The 24,025-nt window shown below is 40.3% G+C and overlaps 1 protein-coding gene and 1 long non-coding RNA gene across 4 annotated transcripts in view; one reads left to right on the top strand and one right to left on the bottom strand.

Moving 5' to 3' along the window:
* Window positions 1-18,397, bottom strand: part of LOC138417473 (uncharacterized) — a 37,686-nt gene extending 19,289 nt beyond the window's left edge. For all 3 annotated transcript variants that reach the window (XR_011248139.1, XR_011248146.1, XR_011248144.1), the window contains exons 1-2: window positions 18,259-18,397; window positions 16,904-16,993 (exon numbers count right to left, since the gene is read on the bottom strand). This is a non-coding gene — a long non-coding RNA (uncharacterized lncRNA). The remainder of the gene's footprint in view (window positions 1-16,903; window positions 16,994-18,258) is intronic.
* TMCO1 (transmembrane and coiled-coil domains 1) overlaps window positions 18,389-24,025 on the top strand; it is a 60,881-nt gene continuing 55,244 nt past the window's right edge. Inside the window, exons 1-2 of the mRNA XM_069547733.1 lie at window positions 18,389-18,671; window positions 19,078-19,155. Of these exons, the coding sequence (XP_069403834.1) occupies window positions 18,602-18,671; window positions 19,078-19,155 (148 nt within the window). The 5' untranslated portion in view covers window positions 18,389-18,601. The remainder of the gene's footprint in view (window positions 18,672-19,077; window positions 19,156-24,025) is intronic.

Here is a 24,025-nt window from a genome sequence, read left to right as displayed (position 1 = left end):
GATTCCTGGCATTTCTCATGATGTACTCTGCATATAAGTTAAATAAGCAGGGTGACAATATACAGCCTTGACATAGTCCTTCTCCTATTTGGAACCAGTCTGCTGTTCCTTGTCCAGTTCTAACTGTTGCTTTCTGACCTGCATACAGATTTCTCGGGTGGCAGTTCAGGTGGTCTGGTATTCCCATCTCTTGAAGAATTTTCCAGTTTGTTGTGATCCACACAGTCAAAGGCTTCGGCATAGTCAATAAAGCAAAAGTAGATGTTTTTCTGGAACTCTCTTGCTTTTTTGATGATCCAGCAGATGTTGGCAATTTGATCCTCTGCCTCTTCTAAATCTACCTTGAACATCTGAAAGTTCACAGTTCATGTACTGTTGAAGCCTGGCTTGGAGAATTTGGAGCATTACTTTGCTAGCATGTGAGATGAGTGCAATTATGCTGTAGTTTGAGCATTCTTTGACATTGCTTTTCTTTGGAACTGGAATGAAAACTGACCTTTTCCAGTCCTGTGGCCACTGCTGAGTTTTTCAGATTTGCTGGGCATATTCAGTGCAGCACTTTCACAGCACCATCTTTTAGGATTTTAAATAGTTCAACTGGAATTCCATCACATCCACTAGCTTTTTTGTAGTGGAGCAAGTACCTTCTAATTTCATGGCTGCAGTCACCATCTGCAGTGATTTTGGAGCCCAAGAAGAGAAAATCTGTCACTGCTTTATTTATGAAAATCAGTATATTTACTGGGTTTATTATTTCTGGCACCTTCATTCCTTTGTATAAATCCAGCTTTTAATCTTGTATCGTTTTCCTTCCGCCTGGAGTAATACTTCTTTTACTGTAGTACAATATGTTAGTGCCCATTTATCTCAGATTTGTCTGAAAATATCTTTATCTTACCTTAATTTTGAAGAATATTTTTGTTACAGGAAGAATCAGTTATTTTCAGTATATTAAAACTATTCTATTATCTGACTTGCTTAGTTTCTAATGAGAAAGTTGCTGTCATTTTATTTTTGTTTCTTTGTGTATAATGTGTATTTTTGTTCCTCTTATTGCTTTTCAATTTTCTCTTTTATCAGTGCTTTTCAGCAATGCAACTGTAATGTGCCTTGATGTGCCTTTTTCTTTAACTTATCCTATTTGGCATTAGTTGAGACTCTTGGATCTAGGGAGGTAGTTAAAAACGTATAAAACAGTGTTATATCTGAATTGCAAGAAGCTAGGAAAGACTGAATATGCTAAACAGAGACATGGAAGATATAGGAAAAAAGATCACAAATCACACTCATAGAAATGAAACACACAGTTTTAAAAGTGACAGTATATCAGGTATTACAGAAGACTGATTAGTGAATTTAATGCACTAGAAAACATCCCAAATGAAACACAGAGAAGAGATGAAATCCACCACAAACTCCTTTAAGTTTCTGAGAAGTAATAGGTGAACTTATTGAATAAAAATGAGATGAGCTACAATGTGATGAAAGATGTGAGAAAGATTCTACAAAGGGAATGGAATAAGGGTGTAGCAAATGAGATTAAAAAGATTGCAAAGAGCATACAATACCAAGCTGAGTTTATAAAACAAGATTTTTATGGATATATTTTCCCATCCACCACACTAGAAACACCAAAATAATTTTTGCCATTTCTCGTTTCTCTATTCCCTAAGCCATACTAAGTTAGTCCCATGAATAACCTTCCTGGTTTCTAGTAGTCATCATTCTTTTCACTGACACCCTAGTTCTGTCTCTTTTTTTGCCTGTCTAGATGTCAATATGGTAATCTGCCTTCAAAGTAATCTGCCTTCCATTCTGAATTGTGTTGCCAAATTCTTTTTCCTAAGGCACCAGTTTGATCATATCACTTTTTTTTTTTTTTTGCTCTAAAATCTTCAAAGTTTCTGCTGTCTTCTGAATAAAAATTTGGACTATGTTTCACCTGCAATTCAAAGTCCTACTTATTTCTCTAGCTTTTTATAAGTCTTATGGTATACCTGTACTAAATTATCTGGAAATAATTCTAACAAACTTTCATTTTATTGCCTCTTACTTTGTCATTAATGAAAAGTTACTGAGAACATTCGATGTAGTATTTTTGAAAAAATATATTTATTTACTTACTAATTGGGGGCAGGAGGAGAAGGGGACAACAGAGGATGAGATGGCTGGACGGCATCACTGACTCGATGGACGTAAGTCTGAGTGAACTCCGGGAGTTGGTGATGGACAGGGAGGCCTGGCGTGCTTCGATTCATGGGGTCGCAAGGAGTCAGACATGACTGAGTGACTGAACTGAACTGAATGGCTATGACAGGTCTCAGCTGCAGCACACTGGATATTCGATCTTGTTGCAGCATGCAGGATCTTTTAGTTGTAGCATTTGAACTCTTAGTTGCAACATGTGGGATATAGTTCCCCGACCAGGGATTGAATCTGGGCCCCCTGTGTTGGGAGCATGGAGTCTTCGCTACTGGACCACCAGGGAAGTCCCTACAATGTGACATTAATCTAAATGCCAGGGATAAAGTTACTTTCTTTCAACATAGTTTCATGGAAATCTGATCAACTTCATACAAATCCATATAATGAAGTTTCTGAACTTTAAAGTTGAAGATCAGACCTAGATAAAAGTAAAATCACTATGGTACATTCATTTAGGAAGTTTTATGTGAAATAGCCAACTGGCCTCTATGTTGAAAACATTATGGAATGAATTATTTGCATGAGACTCAAGAGAGAACCCTGAGACAGAAAAATGTATGAGAATCATATTGAAATGAATGAAAAAGTTTTACTTTGTCCCATATAGAACAATTTCCCTCTGTCTGGGAAAGGATGAATGACCTATATCACAAGAATGGAAAGTTAAAATTTCCCTGTGCTTTGGCGGAATGCTTTTGTGTGTAGAATATGTATTTCATCTCTTTGACAAATATTTTTGTGTATCTAGTAATATGCCCTATACTAAATGCATAGGTCAGTGAGATCCTAAAAATGACCTGGACTCAGAGAAATGAACCTATGAACATTAATAGGATTGTTTATGGTATTTATGTCTCTCCATGAATAAAACCCATGACTTTTTGGCAGCAAAGTGAATTACTAAGGTGGGTATGAGTCTAAGTAGTGAGTGCGAGTAAATTATTGGCCAACAGTCTATTATAGGAATACTGAGTAAGTGTGACAATGTGTATTTGTAAAGAGAAAAGTCACCTCATATTTTAGTCTTCTATTAAGATGGCCCAGACTCACATATCAGAAAAGGAATGTGGATTAGTTTAGGTATTCAAGTATTTTCAAAGGTCTCTTCTAATTTTTAGGATTATAGAAGATTATTGTCAAAACTGATTTTTTGGTATTTTCCTCTCTTAAAAGGCTACCCAGACACTCTATGTCACGCTTGTCAAAATAAAGGTTAAAATTCTGAGACTGGGCTTCCCTGTGGTTCAGTGGTTAAGAACCCAGTTGCCAATGCAGGGGACCCAGGTTTGAGCCATGGTCTGGGAAGATCCCACATGCCATGGGGCAAGTAAGCCAGTGCACCACAAGTACTGAGGCAATGTGCCCAGAGCCCAAGCTCTGTATCAAGAGAAGCCACTATGTAAGAAGCCCACATACCCCAGTGAAACTGAGTCGTGCCCCCTCACCTCAACTAGAGAAAGCCTGCATGCAGTGACAAGGACTCAGTGCAGCCAAAATAAATAAATAAATAAAAATAAAAACACTCAGAGACTGTAATTCTATATTTTTCTTTGTTAAAAGACCCCAAGAATTGTATGAGCTTTAGCACACTCTCTCTATATATAAATAAATAAATATATAAACAAACAAATAAAAATAAAAACATTCAGAGACATTTACCATGAAATTAATGGAAGAAACTTAAGCTCTTGAGATCCTCACTTGCACTGGTTCCTTTTAAATAAGGAAGTAAGTATTCACTTTTGAAGAAGTGAATACTACTGGAATTCTATGTTTTTCTTTGTTAAAAGACCCCAAGAATTGTATAAGCTTTAGCGCTCTCTCTCTCAGAGAGAGCTTCCCTTGTGGCTCAACTGGTAAAGATTCCACCCACAATGTGGGAGACCTGGGTTTGATCCCTGACTTGGGAAGATACCTTGGAGAACGGAAAGGCTACCTACTCCAGTATTCTGGCCTCGAGAGTTCTATGGACTGTATAACCCATGGGGTCGCAAAGAGTCAGAGACTACTGAGTGACTTTCACTTCCCTAGGTCTCAGTATACCTAGAAATGCCTCTGGTATAAACCTCAGAATTCTTACAACTGTTATGCCCAAGTCGAGAAACCTCCTAATGACCACCAGGGAGCCGATATCCGATGCAAAAGCAAGAGAGTTTTTATTACCAAGCTTGAGCTGGGGCTCCCACTGTTACCGACGCAGCGGCTAAGGAGAGGAGCCCCGAACTCTGGGTTACATTGCTTATATAGGGCATTCTCGCACGAAAAATTCGAAAAACGGGAGTTTCCGGGTTGCGAGACGTCTAATTGGTTACCTTCTGTGGAAGGGTTAAGTGCTGGGTTCTGATTGGTTTTCATTTCCCGGGCTGGCCACAGGTTTTGATTGATTCCCATTTCCCGGGCTTAGTTCGAATTTCCCGGGCAGGTCATAAGTCCTGAACGTAAAGTCAGGAGATCCTGATCTGGTATCTGACTGGCTTGCAGGTGGTGGGATGAGGTCAGGGGATTTCCAAAGACTCTTTCCTCAGAACTCTAAAATGGAGTCTTTTTTAACAAAATGGGGTGGCTTAGGTTCTTCACAGCCTTAGAATTCTTGTTCACCTCATTATTTAATTCTAAGAATTAATATTTCATCCTTCAAAACTCTCTTGGATTTTTCTTCTCTTTCTTGTCAGTTTTTGTTGATCACTATACAATTTAGTTCAGGGCATCTTCACTTGAAAAACTGTATCATGATGATAGCCTCATAGTTGGTTTTACTGACTGCAACTCTCCTCCAAATAAATCTATCCTTTGTAAAGTTGGCAGACTAATCTTCTTAAAAAGAAACAGAGATTATTTTGCAAAATTCCCATCCAAACTCAAGATATTTTGGTGTCTTTCCACTATCACGGCTCTTTTACACTTGAGATATTTAAATGCTCAGGCAAAAGGGTGGCAGTCAATCAGAGGGTACTTGAAGCCACATAAGAAATGTGAAACTTTTCTAGAGTGTCATTTTTACTTGATAGCAAGTAATTTTTTAAAAGATTACTCCCTCCTCTTCTTCAACAATATCAAGCAGATATAGAGTTACATGTAAAAAGAAAAAATACTTTTAAGCTCAGATGCAGAGAATTAGATTTACTATTATTCTTGGCTCCTGACACATTCTCACCAAATGTTCATTCAAGGCTGGAGCCTTCATTCATTCTGTCAACTACAAATTGGCACTCACCAAGAGTATCACCAATGCCTGAACAACAAGGCATTTGCCATCTGCCTCTACTGAGATTGAACCCCATGCTGCTGTAGCTGTTGACCTTCAACAACCCCTGAGGGAGTTCAGGGTGGAGTGAGGCGCTCTGTGCTCCAGGGAATCTGGTGGGACAGGTCTTTAGGTAGTTGGATGCTTTTAGGACGATTTTTAGGAGGATCTCAATCCTTGCATCTCCTCATATCTAGAGAAGCACTAAATCCCTTCATGGTGACATCAGACGCTCATGATTAACAAAAAACCTTTTGTAAATTGAGGGCTTCATGATATTGAACTTCCCCTTCACCAAGACCTTATGTATTGACTTTCCCCCACTGCCACTTTGGAACAGTCTCTCAGAGCTATCTGTCATGTGAGTGTATGTTCCTTGGTTCTTTGTCTCGTCACAACAAAGATTTGGAGCAATGGACATTAAAGCTATCGGCGCGTCACAGGTCTCTTGGACAAAACATGTTATAGCTCTTAGGCAAATCAGTGTTACAGCTCTATTTTATTTAGAAGATAGCAGGAGAATCCATCCTCGAAGTGTGAGGGCATGCCAACCCAAAGACTTGAAGGGAAGAGAGTGGAGGAGCGCATGGGGGAGGGGGAGAGAGAGAGGAAGAGAGAAAGAGCCAGAGAAAGCGCTTTGGCTCCTCTTTTTATATGTTTTTTTCCCTCCACCTGGGCCTGCCCTATGCAAATTGGGCTCAGCCAGGAGTGCTGTTTGTTCTACCTGAAGCCTTCACTCTGGTCCTCGGACCTTCTTTTGTTCTATTTTCGTGGGCTTTTCCCTTCCTTGTCTTTTAGCCACCACCATTTTGGACTCCTTTTCCCTATTCTACCTACCTAACATATCTGAGATGCTGTGTCCCAGGCTGCAGTCGTCTTTTTGCCCCAAATAAAACTTAACTCATAATTCTCAAGTTGTATATCTTTTTTTTAGTCAACAATTCTTTCATTTAAAATAATACGACAAGACTTTCTTTGTGGTCCAATGATTAGGAATCCACCTACCAATGCAGGGGCATGGGTTTAATCCCAGGTTCTGGGAAATTTCCACTTGCTGAGAGGCAACTAAGCCTCTGTACCACAACTAGTGAAGTCTGTGTGCCATAGAACCTGTGCTCTACAACAAGAGAAGCCACCACACTGAGAAGCCCACTCACTGCAGCTAGTGAGTAGCCCCCACTCAAAGCAATGAGAATGCCCATGCACAGCAATGAAGATCCGGTGTAGCCAAAAATTAATTGATAAAAAAAAAAATACCCATGAAATTACCAAAGTAAAAACTAGAACATGAATTTACATTTACACTCACCCCTTTGACCTTCCATTGCATCATCCAGTCGCTCTATCGTGTCCGACTCTTTTTGCAACCCCATGGACTGTAGCCTACCAGGCTCCTCTGTCCATGGAATTTTCCAAGCAAGAGTACTGGAGTGGGTTGCCATTTCCTTATCCAGGGGATCTTCCCGACCCAGGGATTGAACCCAGGTCTCCCACATTGTAGGCAGACGCTTTACCATCTGAGCCACCGGGGAAGCCCCCCTATTCAAGGTACCACTATCTAAATCATCATTCTCCAAGATGGCAGAGTAGAAGGACAAGCACTTATCTCCTCCTGTGAGAGCACCAAAATCACAGTTAGCTGTTGAACATTCAACAGAAGGACTGTGGAACAAACCAAAAAAAGATGTGATGTGAAAGTTGCTCAGTCACGTCCAACTCTTTGTGACCCCATGGACTGCACAGTCCACAGAATTCTCCATACCGGAATACTGGAGTGGGTAGCCGTTCCCTTCTCCAGGGGCTCCTTCCAACCCAGGAATTGAACCAGGGTCTCCTGCTTTGTAGGGGATTCTTTACCAACTGAGCTATCAGTGAAGCCAACCACCCCCCCACCACCTGCCCAAAAAAAAGGTAAAAAGACAAAGAAGAAGCCACAGTGAGATGCTAGGAGGGATACAAGTGCAATAAAATCAAATCTCATACCCACAAGGTGGGTGACACAAACTGGAGAACAAAAATACCAAAGAAGTTCTCCCACAGTTGTGAAGGTTCTGAACCCCACAGCAGGCTTCCCAGCCTGGGGATCCAACAAAGGGACTGGGAATCCCCACAGAATCCCCACCTTGAAGGCCAGCAGAATTTGACTATAGGACTTCCACAGGACTGGGAAAAACAGAGACTCCATTCTTGGAGGGCACAAACAAAATCTTGGTGCGTACCAAGACCCGGAAGAAAGGAGCAGCTACCCCCCAGGAGACTGAACTAAAATAATCTGCTAGTGTTGAACCATCTCCTGTGGAGGTGTGGATCAGCAGGAGCCACCACAGGGATGCAGGGAGTGGCAGCACCTGTCTGGGAATGTCCTAGTTGGAGGTTCCTCTTGGAGGTTGCCATTAATCCTACCTTAGATCCCTGGGCTGGGTTGCCTCAGGCCAGACAACTACCAGGAGGGAGTATGACCCCACTCATCAAGCAGATAATTGGATTAAAGCTTAACTGAGCAAGGCCCTGCCCACCAGAGCAAGATCCAGTTTTTCCCACCACCAGTCCCTCCCATCAAGAAGCTTACACAAGCCTCTTAGCCTCCTCCATCAGAGGGCCCACAGAAGAAGCAAGAAAAACCACAGTCCCACAAAAATCACATTACAGAAAGTTAATGAGGATGGAAGAGCAGAAAGTTATGCCCCAGATGAAGGGACAAGATAAAACCCCAGAAAAACAATGAAAAAAACAACTTCAACAACTAAAAAACAACTAAATTCAGGATCTCAGGAAAATAGAGATGAATAATACACTAGAAGGAATAAATAGAATTACTGAGGCAGAAGAATGGATAAATGACCTTGAGGACAGGATGGTGGAAATCACTGCTGCAGAACAGTATATAGAGAAAAGAAGAATAAGAAATGAAGACACCCTGAGAGACCTCTGAGACAACATTAAGTGCACCAACATTCACATTATAGGGGTCTCAGAAGGTGAAGAGAGAGACAAAGGACTTGAGGAAATATTTGAAGAGATAATAGATGAAAATTTCCCTAACATGGGAAAGGAAATAGTCAAAAAAGTTGCAGAAGTCAACAGTCAACAGTCACAGGCAGGAAATACCCAAAGAGGAACACACCAAGACACATAGTAATCAAACTGACAAAAAGACAAACATAAAATATTAAAAGCAACAAGGGAAAAGTGACAAATAAATACCAGGGAACTCTCATCAGGCTATCAGCTGATTTCTCAACAGAAACTCTATAAGCCACAAGGGAATGGCATGATACATTCAAACCAATTAAAGGGAAGAATCTACAACCAAGACTACTATACCCAATAAGACTCTCCTTCAGATTTGATGGAGAAATCAAAAGCTTTTCAGACAAGCAAAAGTTAAGAGAATTTAGCACCACCAAACCAGCTTTACAACAAATGATAAAGGAACTTCTCTAGGCAGGAAACACAAAAGAAGGGAAAGACCTACAGAAAATAAACCCCAAACAATTAAGAAAATGGGAATAGGATCATACATATAGATAATTACCTTAAATGTAAATGGATTAAATGCACCAACCAAAAGAGACTGGCTGGGCATATATAGAATGTATATTAGATATATGTGTGTGCATGCTAAGTCACTTCAGTCATGTTCCATTCTTTGCAACCCTACAGACTGTAGCCCACCAGGCTTCTCTGTCCATGAGACTTTCTAGGCAAGAATACAGGAGTGGATTGCCATCCTCTCCTCCAGGGGATCATCCTAATTCAGGGATCGAACCCACTTTTTTTATGTCTCTTACACTGGCAGGCAGGTTCTTCACCACTAGCACCACCTGGGAAGCCCCGGCAGTTATATGTGCATGTATGCAATTTCACTTACCACATCACTTGCTTGACCCCCAAACTGTGTTCAGTTCAGTTCAGTCGCTCAGTCGTGTCCGACTCTTTGTGGCCACATGAGTCACAGCACGCCAGGCCTCCCTGTCCATCACCAACTCCCGGAGTTCACTCAGACTCACGTCCCATCGAGTCAGTCATGCCATCCAGCCATCTCATCCTCTGTCGTCCCCTTCTCCTCCTGCCCCCAATCCCTCCCAGCATCACAGTGTTTTCCAATAAGTCAACTTTTCACATGAGGTGGCCAAAGTACTGGAGTTTCAGCTTTAGCATCATTCCCTCCAAAGAAATCCCAGGGCTGATCTCCTTCAGAATGGATTGGTTTGTTCTCCTTGCAGTCCAAGGGACTCTCAAGAGCCCTCTCCAACACCACAGTTCAAAAGCATCAATTCTTCGGCGCTCAGCTTTCTTCACAGTTCAACTCTCACATCCATACATGACCACTGGAAAAACCATAGCCTTGACTAGACGGACCTTTGTTGGCAAAGTAATGTCTCTGCTTTTGAATATGCTATCTAGGTTGGTCATAACTTTTCTTCCAAGGAATAAGCGTCTTTAAATTTCATGGCTGCAGTCACCATCTCCAGTGGTTTTGGAGACCCAAAAAAATAAAGTCTGACACTGTTTCCCCTGTTTCCCCATCTATTTCCCATGAAGTGATGGGACCAGATGCCATGATCTTCATTTTCGGAATGTTGAGCTTTAAGCCAACTTTTTCACTCTCCACTTTCACTTTTTTCCCCACTTTTACTTTCATCAAGAGGCTTTTTAGTTTCTCTTCACTTTCTGCCATAAGGGTGGTGTCATCTGCATATCTGAGGTTATTGATATTTCTCCCTGCAACCTTGATTCCAGCTTGTGTTTCTTCCAGCCCAGCATTTCTCATGATGTACTCTGCACAGAAATTAAATAAGCAGGGTGACAATATACAGCCTTGATGTAGTCCTTTTCCTATTTGGAACCAGTCTGTTGTTCCATGTCCAGTTCTAACTGTTGCTTCCTGACCTGCACATAGGTTTCTCAAGAGGCAGGTTAGGTGGTCTGGTATTCCCATCTCTTTCAGAATTTTCCACAGTTGATTGTGATCCACACAGTCAAAGGCTTTGGCATAGTCAATAAAGCAGACATAGATGTTTTTCTGGAACTCTCTTGCTTTTTCCATGATTCAGCGGATGTTGGCAATTTGATCTCTGGTTCCTCTGCCTTTTCTAAAACCAACTTGAACATCTGGAAGTTCATGGTTCATGTATTGCTGAAACCTGGCTTGGAGACTTTTGAGCATTACTTTACTAGCATGTGAGATGAGTGCAATTGTGCAGTAGTTTGAACATTCTTTGGCATTGCCTTTCTTTGGGATTGGACGTTTTATACTGTTAGGTTAATCATGTTCCCATCATGGCTTACAATGTAACGATCTTTTATTTTTTGTCTACTAATTGTGAAAACTGATAAATATTTTTTACTATTGTGATTATGTAACTATTACTCACTTAATATTATTGTAGCATGACTGGTCAACAGAAAAATAATAGAACTCTGTATCACCAAAACTACTATTTAATAGAAAAACCGGTAATCACTTTTTAAAATCCTGATGCATATTCTAGTTATCTTGGAATTTTTTTAAAAATACAAACACCCAGGTATTGTTTTACTTTCTCCAGAGCTCCAGGTATCTTTCTAATGAGCATCCATGTTTAAAAACAACTGTACTAAAAAAAAAAAAAAGATAAAATACTCAAAAAAAAATTAAAAACAACTGTACTATATGATGATCTTTTACTTTATCTAGTTTATTTCACTTTTTCTATTTCATATTCAGTGCTCCCATTTCAGTTAGTTTGTTTTCCAACTTCTCCATATCCTTTTTTTTTTTGGATGTCTTGTCTCCAGCCTTTATGAAGCATGGTAGCTTGAGATATATATATATATATATATATATATACATATGTCCATTTTGTATATATATTTTCAGTTCAGTTCAGTCACTCAGTCGTGTCTAACTCTGTGAACCAGTGGAATGCAGCACATACATATAATATGTATAATATATATATATTTTAGAGAACTTATGAAATTTTGCCTAATTGAAACATTAATGACATTTTGATTCCACTTATTTGACTTAGTATGAATAGAATGCTAGATTTCTAGTTAAAATAATATGCAACAGGCAATAAAGCTTTACTGTATAGCACAAGGAACTCTAGTAAATATCTTGTAATAACCTATAATGGAAAATAATCTAAAAAATATATGTGTATATGTATAACCTTGCTGTGCATCTGAAACACTGTAGGTCAACTATACTTTAAAAATATGTATATATTAAAAACAATCATTTTCTTGCTTTTCTTTTTATTATCACCTATATTCCTAAATAGTGTTGGGTGGGGAACTTAGAAGTTATTAACATTACGAAGTCTACTTCACGCTGTATATAATTCTTACATTCTTTTCACTCAATGTTGTATTGCATATAATTCTTACATTCTTTTCACTCAATGTTGTATTGCTAGGATTAATTCAGGCATGCTTGTGTGCATGCTCAATTACTTCAGTTGTGTCCAACTCTTTGCAACCCTATGGACTGTAGCCCATCAGCCTCCTCTGTCCATGGGATTCTTCAGGCAAGAATATTGGAGTGGGTTGCCATGCCCTCCTCCAGAGAATCTTTCTGACCCAGGAATCAAACCTGCGTCTCCTGCATTGCAGATTTTTTACCTACTGAGCCCAAGTGGAAAGCCCATTATTAAGGACTATAACTGTAGTACTATATAATCTAGAGTATATATCCTAATTTATCTATCCTCTATTTGTATACGGGCATTTGGGTTGTTTTTAGATTTTGATATTAAAGAGAATACTCATATGAACAATCTCGTACATATCCTGGTACTTGTTCAAGTTTCTTTTGGGTATACACCTAGGAGCAAAATGGTAGGTCATGGGGTATGCAAATGTTTATCTCTACAGGGTAATACAAACTTTTGAAGGGGGCAGTACCAATTTACACTCCCACAAGGATCAAAAGATTCTGCTGATCCATATCCTCTAGATATGGTCCAAATTAACAAAATCTTTTAAAATTTATGGTACCATATGTACTATATCAAGCCTACCTTTTTAACTGTGTCCAAGGGTACAGTTCCCCTTCATGGATAACAGCTTTGACATGTTGAAGAGGCTTGCATAATGCAATGAAGCTACGAGCCATGCCGTGCAGGGCCACCCAAGAAAAATGGGTTATAGTCATGAGTTCTGACAAATCATGGTCTACTGGAGGAGGAAATGGCAACCCACTCCAATATTCTTGCCATGAGAACCCCACTGATAGTATGAAAAGGCAAAAAGGTATGACAATGGAGCAATTACTAATAGCTCCAGAAAGAATGAAGTGGCTAAAAAAAAAAACAAAAGCCAAAAACCATGAAGCAGATACACTGAGTTGTGGATGTGTCTGAAGTGGATACAACACTCAGTTGTGGATGTGTCTGGTGGTGAAAGTAAATTCCAGTGCTATAAAGAACAATACTGCATAGGAACCTACAATGTTAGGTCCATGAATCAAGGTAAATTGGAATGGTCAAGCAGATGACAAGACTGAGCACGGACATCTTAGGAATCAGTAAAGTAAAATGGATGGGAATGGGCAAATTTAATTCAGATGATCATTATGTATACTACTATGTGTAAGAATCCCTTAGAAGGAATGGTGTAACCCTCTTAGTCAACAAGAGTCCAATTCATTCATATTGCTGTACAACAACCAGCGACCACATACATCTTCAGAACTTTTCATCTTTCCAAACTGAAATTCTGTGCCTATTAAACAATAACTCTTGTCTCTCTCCTCTTCCCAGTCCTGATCATCCACCGTTCTACTTTCTAGGTCTATGGACTGACAACGCTAAGTACTTCATAGTGGAATCACACAGTATTTATCCTTTTGTGACTGGGTTATTTCACTCAGCATAATGTCTTCAAGGCTCATCTCTGTTGTAGCATGTATTAGAATGTTCTTTTTAAGACTTAATAATTTTATATATACTGGTTCCAAATAGGAAAAGGAGTACGTCAAGGCTGTACATTGTCACCTGCTTATTTAACTTCTATGCAGAATACATCATGAGAAACACTGGGCTGGAAGAAGCACAAGCTGGAATCAAGATTGCCGGGAGAAATATCAATAATCTCAGATATGCAGATGACACCACCCTTATGGCAGAAAGTGAAGAGAAACTAAAAAGCCTCTTGATGAAAGTGGAGAGTGAAAAAGTTGGCTTAAAGCTCAACCTTCAGAAAACAAAGATCATGGCATCTGGTCCCATCACTTCATGGGAAATAGATGGGGAAACAGGGGAAACAGTGTCAGACTTTATTTTTGGGGGCTCCAAAACCACTGGAGATGGTGACTGCAGCCATGAAATTAAAAGACGCTTATTCCTTGGAAGAAAAGTTATGACCAACCTAGATAGCATATTCAAAAGCAGAGACATTACTTTGCCAACAAAGGTCCGTCTAGTCAAGGCTATGGTTTTTCCAGTGGTCATGTATGGATGTGAGAGTTGAACTGTGAAGAAAGCTGAGCGCCGAAGAATTGATGCTTTTGAACTGTGGTGTTGGAGAAGACTTTTGAGAGTCCCTTGGACTGCAAGGAGAACAAACCAGTCCATTCTGAAGGAGATCAGCCCTGGGATTTCTTTGGAGGGAATGATGCTAAAGCTGAAACTCCAGTACTTTGGCCACCTCATGTGAAAAGTTGACTTGTTGGAAAACACTCTGATGCTGGGAGGGATTGGGGGCAGGAGGAGAAGGGGACGACAGAGGATGAGATGGCTGGATGGCATGACTGACTCGATGGGATGTGAGTCTGAGTGAACTCTGGGAGTTGGTGATGGACAGGGAGGCCTGGCGTGCTGTGACTCATGGGGTCATAAAGAGTTGGACATGACTAAGCAACTGAACTGAACTGAACTGATACTGATATATATATAAGGGAAGTGTAAGTACATATGTAAGTATAAGGGAAGAAGAGAAAACTGGAGTTTGGGTGAAAGAACTGCATAGATTCAGTATGGAATATCTACATGAAAATGCCTAGTTGGCAGTTAGATACTAGGTCTGAGAATCAGAAAAAAAATTTCAGCTACCAGCGGATAGATGGTAACTAAAGCTATTGAAGAAAGCAAGGTCACCAGGAATATGAATAGAATGAGAAAAAGCTAGTCTAAGGATTATGGATTATGTGCTAGGTGGTTTAATAAGACCAATAATAGTAATAGTTAACACTTACTATGAACTTTCTATGAGCCAAGTACCATTTTAAATATTTTACTCACATAATTAAAAAAAAAAAAAACCCTTTGGACTTAGGTGCTATTATTATTATGTCATTTAAGGAAACCAAGGGCCAGTGCAGTGAAATAATTTGCCTAAAACTGCACATCTACTTGAGTGGTGAAGCTAAGGCTTTAAGACAGGTAGCCTGACTCCAGAACTTTGCCCCTAACCTTATATAAACCTTATAGTAATTCTGCAAAGTAGATATTTTCGCCTCTATTTCACATATTAAAAAAAAAAAAGAGGCTCAGAGAAATTAAATTCACTTCCTAGAATAATACAGGTTGCATGAAGTAGGGTTACAATTTAAACCTCAAGACCATATTCTTTCATACCTCAGTTAAGAGAAGTGATTTAATTTCTCTCATAATCTTTTATAATGCTGAGCCTAGTAGTAAATATAATTATTACTACTAATAATGTAAGAACATTGAAGTTTAGCTCCCACTTACCTTTCACAGAAAGTTACTTGAGGTTGTACCACAACATAAAAAAAAAAAAGTATAAACCAAGGCAGAAGTTGTTGGTTCAGGAAAAAGTGACTCCTATCCTAGAGAAGAGTGAGAGGAAGTCCCAGGACATAAGCCTTGTAATAGTCATAGAAATTAAGAGCAGGACAGTGACTTTTTGGAGTGGTCTTCAGGGACAAAACTTTGAAACCTAAAAATTAGTACAACTGAGTGCTTAAAGACATGATAAAGGAATCTGGTAGCATGCAATAAAGATGTCATTGAATTGCCTCTAGCAGTTTTCTTCAGCAAGAGGGTCACATCATTGCCCTAGAGAGGGCTTACCAGGTGGCACTGGTGGTAAAGAATCCACCTGCCGATGCAGTAGATATGAAAGACAAGAGTTCGACCCCCTGGTCAGGAAGATACCCTGGAGAAGGGAATGGCAACCTACTTCCGTATTCTTGCCTGGAAAATTCCATGGACAAAGGAGTCTGTCAGGCTCCTATGCATCCATTTGGTAGCAAAGAGCTGGACATGACTCAGCAACTAACACACACAGAGAAGGAAATGTTATCCTGACAGTAGACAGTTTTGTAGTAAATATTAACTGAGGAATAATTTAAATGCTTTTTATTACATTTTAACACCTTTGGATGAGATGCATCTTACAATCATGGTTTTCTTAGTTATTTTCTTTCTTAGTAGTACATAAAATAGCACGTTGGATTTGATCAAATGCGTGTGTCACAGTTTTAGATGTTTTATAATATACTCTAATTTAATCTTCATAATTGTTTCATGTAGTTGATGCTATTAGTATTTTACAGGTAAGGAAATTGAGGCTCAAAGATGTTAATATGTTCAAGGACTGCTGTCAAGTGGAAAAGCAAGTACTGCAAACCAGGTATGGGAAATTCCCTGGTGGGTCGGTGATTAGGACTCAGTGCTTTAACTGCCAGGCCCCAGGTTCAATCAGCAAGTCTTGTGGCATGATGGCAAAAAAAAGAAAAAAAGAGGAAATCAAGAGAGAAAACCAAGTTTAACTTCAAAGGTCATGCTCTGTTGTACCTCAACATTTACCATGGGTGATACAAAGCTCCACGTTGAATAGTTCAAATGGGATGAAGCTTTTCCAGCTACTCCAGAAAGAGCCAATCTTGCCTTCATCTGTGCTCGTAACATTTTATGAACATCTCTGTGGATGTAAAATGTCACTTGCCATATCAGCAAACACATGATGCTGCTGCCATCAAGCCATCAGCCACTATTCAGGCCTGAGGGAGCTCAGGAAAGAGACAAACAGGCTGCCCACCACCTAGCTGTCAGCCACTGCAGTGGTGCACCCTGAGGGGATTCAGGAAGGAGTTAAAAAAAAAAAAACAGGACACTGGACCTAGATAGTTAAGGTGCATATCCAAAGAGTAACTGCAATAAGCCCAGACTCTTGCATCTTCCCATATATGGCTAAATTCATTAACTTGAGATGTCTGGTTTTTCTTTAATTAGCAGTGATCACTCGACTTCCAACCTGGTTTTTGTTGTAAAAACTCCTCCTGGCTCCTCCCATAGCCCTTTGGAGCAGTCCCTCAGAGCTCCTTGGCTGCCTTCAGGGCTTAAGGCCTCAGAAAGACTTCTGAACAAAACCTTAACTCCCAACTTTGAGGTTGTAAGGTGGTTTTTGTTGTTGTATTTTTTTCAATCAACACCTCTCTTACATCTTATTATAACATGTAACTTCCAACGAAGTCAGGAATAGTATCCTGATAATTACCGTTTCCAATCACTGTAGTGTCTGCCAGTGATCCTCACACAGGTAGAAGCTCAATGTCGTTAAAAGGAAACAGGACGTCGGCCACTAAGTCTAAAGAGGAGACAAGAAATGCATATATAAGAAACAAAGGCCAAATTTCCCATTGGCCTTTCCGTTGTTACAGGGAAATTATAAATAAAGTGCATTGGTGTTTAGGAGAAAAGAACAAAGAATAGAAAGTACAATTTAAGGGGAGATAGTTCAGCCAGCTTCCTGATTTTCATACACACTCACACAGACATAATCAGTCTGGAAAAGCTGAAAAGGCTGAAACTAAGCTGCTGAGACAACTTTCTTCAACCATTTTTTCCTGTATTGCAGGTGGATTCTTTACTTTCTGAGCCACCAGGGAGGCCCTTTAACGAGTTACCAGCATTTATAGATTAGAACATTTAAAATTTCACATAACTCAGGATTTGGGGATTTTCTTGAGAAATGGGAAGATACTGGAAACTGGGTGCTCATTCTCCAAGGTAAATTGGTTACATGCATCAATGGTTCCTTTCATACCAAGTTCGTGCTCCCTTACTCATCGTAGTACCTCCCACCATTTTCTTAAGCCCACCCTGTGTAATGGTGTTTATTTGAGTGTACTTATCAGTTCAGTTCAGTCGCTCAGTCATGGCCGACTCTTTGCGACCCCATGAACTGCAGCACGCCAGGCCTCCCTGTCCATCACCAACTCCCGGAGTCCACCCAAACCCATGTCCATTGAGTCGGTGATGCCAACCATCTCATTCTCCGTCGTTCCCTTCTCCTCCTGCCCTCAGTGTTTCCCAGCATCAGGGTCTTTTCAAATGAGTCAGCTCTTCGCATCAGGTGACCAAAGTATTGGAGTTTCATGAGTATATGTATGACCACCTCCTAAGACATGCCGCTCACTGCTCTGTTACACACCAGGTATTTTCAAGGACTGTGTCTTTGCCTTTCTTCAAAACACTGCCTCCTCTAAGCCACTGCTTCATTTCCTTTCATTAGCTCTCTCTGACCACCTGCTGAACCAGGTCACCGCAGCATTCTGATCACACTTCTGTAAAAGTTCTAATCACATCGTATGCACAAGTTTCTCTCCTTTGCTAGGATGGGAGTGCCTGGAAGCCAGCGGCCCGGGGCTCATTGATGTTCACGCCTCCAGCCCCAAATCCGTGACCTGGAAGCTAAACAGAGTTTAGGTACGTGTGTCTGGAAGCCAATTTCCCCACTTTAGGCAAACCGAAACTAAACTAGCTACTCGGCCTTAAATGTGGGACTGAGACAGAAACACGGACGAGCAGACGAGTCAAAAAACGCACACTCGGGGCGAAAGGAAAGAGCACCTCAGTACCGCAGCTAGCAGACGTTACCAGAGGAAGTCCCACCGCTACAAGTAGGTCTGGGCACTCCAGCTCCAACTCTCGCGAGGTTGGGCCTGAAAGCCAGCCCATCCGCCCCAGAAACTTGCAGCGCGGTTTCCTCAGGATTCTCGCGACAACAGGGCACGCCAGAATGGGCACTTCCGCCGCTGCGCCCAGGAAGCGGAAGTGAGGAATCCTGTCTATCAGAGTCAGTGTGTTACTCCGCGGTCCTGAAATCTAGGAAAGTCGTTTTCGCTTCGCTTTCCCTGGCTGTCAAGGGCTTCCCCCCTGGAGGGTGGGAGTGCAGAGAGTGAACCGTCGCGAAATGAGCACGATGTTCGCAGACACGCTGCTCATCGTTTTTATCTCCGTGTGCACGGCTCTCCTTGCCGAAGGTGAGAGCAGTTGGTTTTTTTGACCTGTGATCAGACCTCGAGGGAAGGGAAGGATGTTAGGCCCCGGGTCCCTCGAGCCCCGAAGGGAGAGGTCAGGAGCCGTGCTTCCTTTGGTGGCAGTGGGGATAGGTCTCATGTACTCCAGGATCTTGCCTTCAGGAGTGGGAGGGAATCCAGTGTGGAATCCATTGCCAGGTTTCTGCGGTCCAGGGTAGATTTCATTTGCGTGTTTGTGGCGACAACTTCGAATCGTGGCATGGTTGTTTTGGTTGAACATCAGTTGTTAAGCACTAGTGAATATAAGGCAAAAAGTCGAAATCCATTCTTATCTAACAGTAACCACTAATAAGGGTTTTGTTACGGTTCCAAACATTTCTCTATTAGCATTCTGCATTTAATGTTTCAGGTATAACTTGGGTCCTGGTTTACAGGACAGACAAGTACAAGAGACTGAAGGCAGAAGTGGAAAAACAGAGTAAAAAATGTAAGTATGCCGACATCCTTTAGAGACAAGTCAGGTTTACTGAAGTGCATGTTCATAGTACGTATTTTAGGAGCACCAACTGTTATAAAATTTTATAGGAGTAGGTGAATCCGACTTGAAGTCTATTTAGAAATATAAGACTTTTGTGCAAAATATGTACTACAAACAGCAGAACAACTCACGGGAGCCGTAGTTGTTATGTGTTGTGACAGTTCTGGAGAAGATATCCCGTTCATTTGTGAGGGGCATTGAAGCCTTTGTGATGCAGCTAGCTTTGGAGTCCTTCCAGGGTAGTTAGAATTTGGACAGATAGCATATGTGCAAAAAATGTGGAAATTTTAACTAGTAAGATGTGTTTGGAGAACATCAGGTCATTATGATTGGTGTCAAAGTTAAATGGTGTCTTTTAAATAGGGATAAGCCCAATTTTCTGTTGGGTCTGATGGTTGAAGGAATATTTGAGAAAAGGGTTTAGAGCAAGTCGAGTTGTTTTTGAAATAAAACAGGAATTCCACAGGATACCCCTGAGGGAGCTGCTAGAGATATAATATGGATGGTTCCTTATAGGCTTGGTCTGGTTTTCAGTCGTTTGTCTTATAAAGATTAACTTTCACATCTTAACTTTCTGTATTCCTAAACTTTTCTGTATGTATTCATAGGAGTTTGAAGTCTTCTTTCTTACAACATGCCATTTCTAATATCCACATAGCAACCATTTGTGTAAATATTGCTGTATAAATATTTTTCTCCCTTTGTAAAAAAGGAGATTGAGACTCAGGTTAAATGACATGTTAATATCTCAGAGCAAACAAAGAATTAGAAACCAAATCCAAACCATCACCGACACAATGGACATGGGTTTGGGTGGACTCCAGGAGTTGGTGATGGACAAGGAGGCCTGGCGTGCTGCGGTTCATGGGGTCGCAAAGAGTCAGACATGACTGAGTGATTAAACTGAACTGATGTCGGTTCTGTTTCTAGTTTTTTAAGGAGTCTCCACACACTGTTCTCCGTAGTGGCTGTGCTAGTTTGCATTCCCACCAACAGTGTTAGGGGGGGTTCCCTTTTCTCTGCACCCTCTCCAGCATTTATCGTTTGTAGACTTTTTGATAGCAGCCATTCTGACCAGTGTGTATACTCTTTTAATAAACTCATTTATGTGTTCTACTTGCCATGGACCTCCAAATGTATGTCCTTAGTCATTTATCCTTAATGCAAGATTCAGATATCCAGTTATCAACTTGTTAATTCTACTGGAATGTCTAATAATCATCTTACACCCGACCTGTCCAAATTGAACTCTTGTTCCTCACTTCTAAGCCTATTATGTATATAACCTTCACAATCTTGTTCAGTGGTAACACTGTCCTTCCAGTTGTTCAGGACATAATCCTCCTGTTGTTATCTGTAACTTTTCTCTTACAGCCACATCCAGTACTGTTGGCCTGCCTTCAGATATATCCACAGCCTGACCACTTTACATCATTTCCACTGCTAACTACCAGAGTCTAAGCTGCCATCATCCTTTGCATGAATTATTATGATAGCCTCAAACAAATGTTCCTGTTTCCCTGTAGTCTATTCCCAAGATAGCAACCAGAATAATCCTTCTTTGTAGTATATCAGGTCATGTCCCTCCTCTACTCATAAGTCTATGATGGTGTCCCATTTGACTCAGAGGGAAAAAACCACAGAGTTTTTACAGAGGTCCCAATTACAGCTCTGAGTTTCTTTCCCTCTCACTAACTTGTTGCTGTTCCTTACTACACATCAGCCTCACTCCTATGTCAAGACCTTTCTAATGGCTGTGCCCTCTACCTAGGATGTTCTTCCCTATCAAATCTTACCTAACCCTCATGTGTACTTAGTCGCTGAGTCATGTCCAACTCTTTGCAACCCCATGGACTGTAGGCTGCCAGGCTTCTCTGTCCATGGGGATTCTCCAGGCAAGAATACTAGAGTGGGTTGCCATGCCCTCCTCCAGGGGATCCTCAACCCAGGGATCGAACCCACGTCTCCCGTACTGCAGGTGGATTCTTTACCAGCTAAGCCACCAGGGAAACCCAAGAATACTGGAGTGGGTAGTCTATCCCCTCTCCAGGGGATCGTCCTGACCCAGGAATTGAACTGGAGTCTTCTGCATTGCATGCAGATTCTTTACCAGCTGAGGTTCCAGGGAAGCCCATATCTTCATATCTTCTTTAAATCTTTGTTTAGAGCTCACCTCAGTGAGTCTTAACTTGGCCACCCTATTTAAAACTGCCGTCAGCTTACCTCCTGTACCACTGCTACTCATCTCCTTTATCCTGCTCTGTTTTGTTTTGAGTCATCTGCTAGAATGACACTTCATTGGAGCAGGATGCTTTTATTTATTTTTTTTAAATCATTTTTGTGTACTGATTTATCCTGTACACCTAGAACAGTGGTTGGCACATGCTCAATGTCTAATAAATATTTGTTGATTCAGATACTTTCTTCTGTCACCCTGTATGTGCAGTCCTTGTCAAGCCCTGATACTTTATTGTCCTCCTGAATTGTTTTCAGTCTTTCCACATCTCTTCATTTCCACCACCGTCACCCAGTTTAAACTTCCATCAAGTTTAATTTAGTCTACTGTGACAGCCTCCTCATTGGTCTACCTGCTGCTGCTCAAATCTCCTCCATATGGAAACACCTGGAGTAATTTTTCAAAACACAAATCTGATTATGTTACTTTTCCTTCTTAAAACACTCAATTTTTTCCCATTGCTTTGAGGACAAAGGTGTGGCCTACAAAGTCCAGCATGGTCATGCCTCCCTGTCTCCTCTCTGACCACATTTGTATCATGTTTTTCCCTACTGTTTCTCTAGCCATTGTCTGAACCAATTTTGCCTTTTTCCTACTATGCAGTTGGGCTTTTGCACTACTTTTTCCTCTGGGATAATTTTCCTTTCTCATTTTGTATAGTGAACTCCTACTCATTCTTCAGATCTCAAAGCCTTATTTAGTCTCCCCTATCAAGATCCCTAATTTATACAGCTACTTCTCCTTAGAGATCTTGTCATAATTATAATTTAATCTGTGTATGATCATTATTGTTTGAATAATATCCTCTCCCCAACTAAAGTATAATTTCTATGAGAGCAAAGGCCATTATATCTCTAGTACACACAGTGCCTGACATAGATTTGATACTGATAGCTCATGTTGAACAATGTTGGATTTGTGATCTCTGAAGACGATTTAGCTTTGGGACCAGGGACCAGGCTTGATCACTCAAGAGCTTTTGTGTAGGAGTTTTATTAAAGTATAAAAGGGACAGAGAAAGCTTCTAACATAGACATCAGAAGGGGGATGGAGAGTGCCCCCACTCACTACTAGTCTTATCAAGGCCTTATATACTTTTATCAGACCCACTCCTGCAACATCTTAAATTAACAAGATTAAAGCTGACAATAGAAAGGTCTTACCAGACCCACTCCCACAATATACATCTTAAGATAACAAGGTTAGTCAGAAGGTTCTTGTTAAGGAGAAACACGTCCTCGTTGTTATATTGACTAAGACAAAGCAGTGTAGAAAAAAATGTTTGTCCTTTTCTCCTCCTTGAAAACCCTGGACCTCTTCCTCCTCCAGGGCCCCAGACTCCTTATCAACCTACCTAAGGATTAGCTCTCTCAATGCTTGATAAAAGTGTGTTGAATATATTAAAGAATAAACTATTTCTGTAACATAACACCACATATATTCTTTGTGAGAAATTGTTCTGCTCTGATCATAAACTAGTTAGCCAGCATGTAGTAGCATCCATAGACAAATGTCTGCACGTCATATGTATCATGGAGTAGTCTTATGAAATATAAAACACATTTAACTTTGAATTTGTTTAGATCAATATTCTCATACCTTAAATACTTATATGAATATGAATTTACTCTATAGATTTTGGGCTTCCTTAGTGTCCACAATTAATTACCTTGTTTATAGTAGTTATCTGTATTATAAACCTTGTCCCCTTCACCTGACACCTAAATTCAAAGTAGTATAGTTGCCAGGCAAAGCTTCCATAGTTGTATTTTTTAATGTGGTTGACTAATGTTCTTTCTTTGAAGATAAGTATAAGGTAGGTTGACAGTGACTCGAAAATTTCTTGGTATTTTTTTATGGTCTTATGTTCTCTACTTTATAAAAATTTAGTGAGATGCACAGACATAGAAAACAAATTTATAGTTACGAAAGGGGAAGGGTAGGGGAGGAGTAAATGAAGAGTTTGGGATTAGAAGTATATATAAAATAGATAAACAACAAGGTCCTAGTGTAAAGCACAAGAAACTGTTCAATATCTTGTAGTAAACTGTAATGGAAAAGAATCTGAAAAAGAACTGAATCACTTTGCTATATACCAGAAATTCACACAGCATTGTAAATCAACTATACTTCAATTTAAAAAAAAAAAAAAACACAAAAACTCAGTGAGCATGTATTGTTTTCATTTATGTGATCAGTTGAAACTTATGATTGCTTGCTCTGTATAGAGTTTACCATGAAGAGTGCAGTATACAATGAAGGGGCGTAGATACCTAGATACTCGTAACAGGAAGAAATAAGATAAATTCCCTCTTTGAGCAAATGTCTTAATTGCAAACATAAGCCATTCTGACATTCTGTGTTCAAAATTTGGTATGGATCAAGGCAAGAAAAGTTTGTAGAGCCCAGGTATAGAACTTGTACGTAACTATGATTGGCATGTTCTAGGATCTGGTAGAAAAGGTGGACAACATGCATGAACAGATGGGGATTTTCAGGAGATGGAAACTATAAGAAAAAAATCACATGGAAATGGCAGAAATAAAAACATATTCCAGTAGTCATGTATGGATGTGAGAGTTG

This window comes from Ovis canadensis, chromosome 1 (assembly GCF_042477335.2).
Source record: "Ovis canadensis isolate MfBH-ARS-UI-01 breed Bighorn chromosome 1, ARS-UI_OviCan_v2, whole genome shotgun sequence".
NCBI classification, from domain to species: Eukaryota; Metazoa; Chordata; class Mammalia; order Artiodactyla; family Bovidae; genus Ovis; species Ovis canadensis.
The sequence above is the reverse complement of the archived record's forward strand: the minus strand, read 5'-3'. Positions and strand labels throughout refer to the sequence as shown.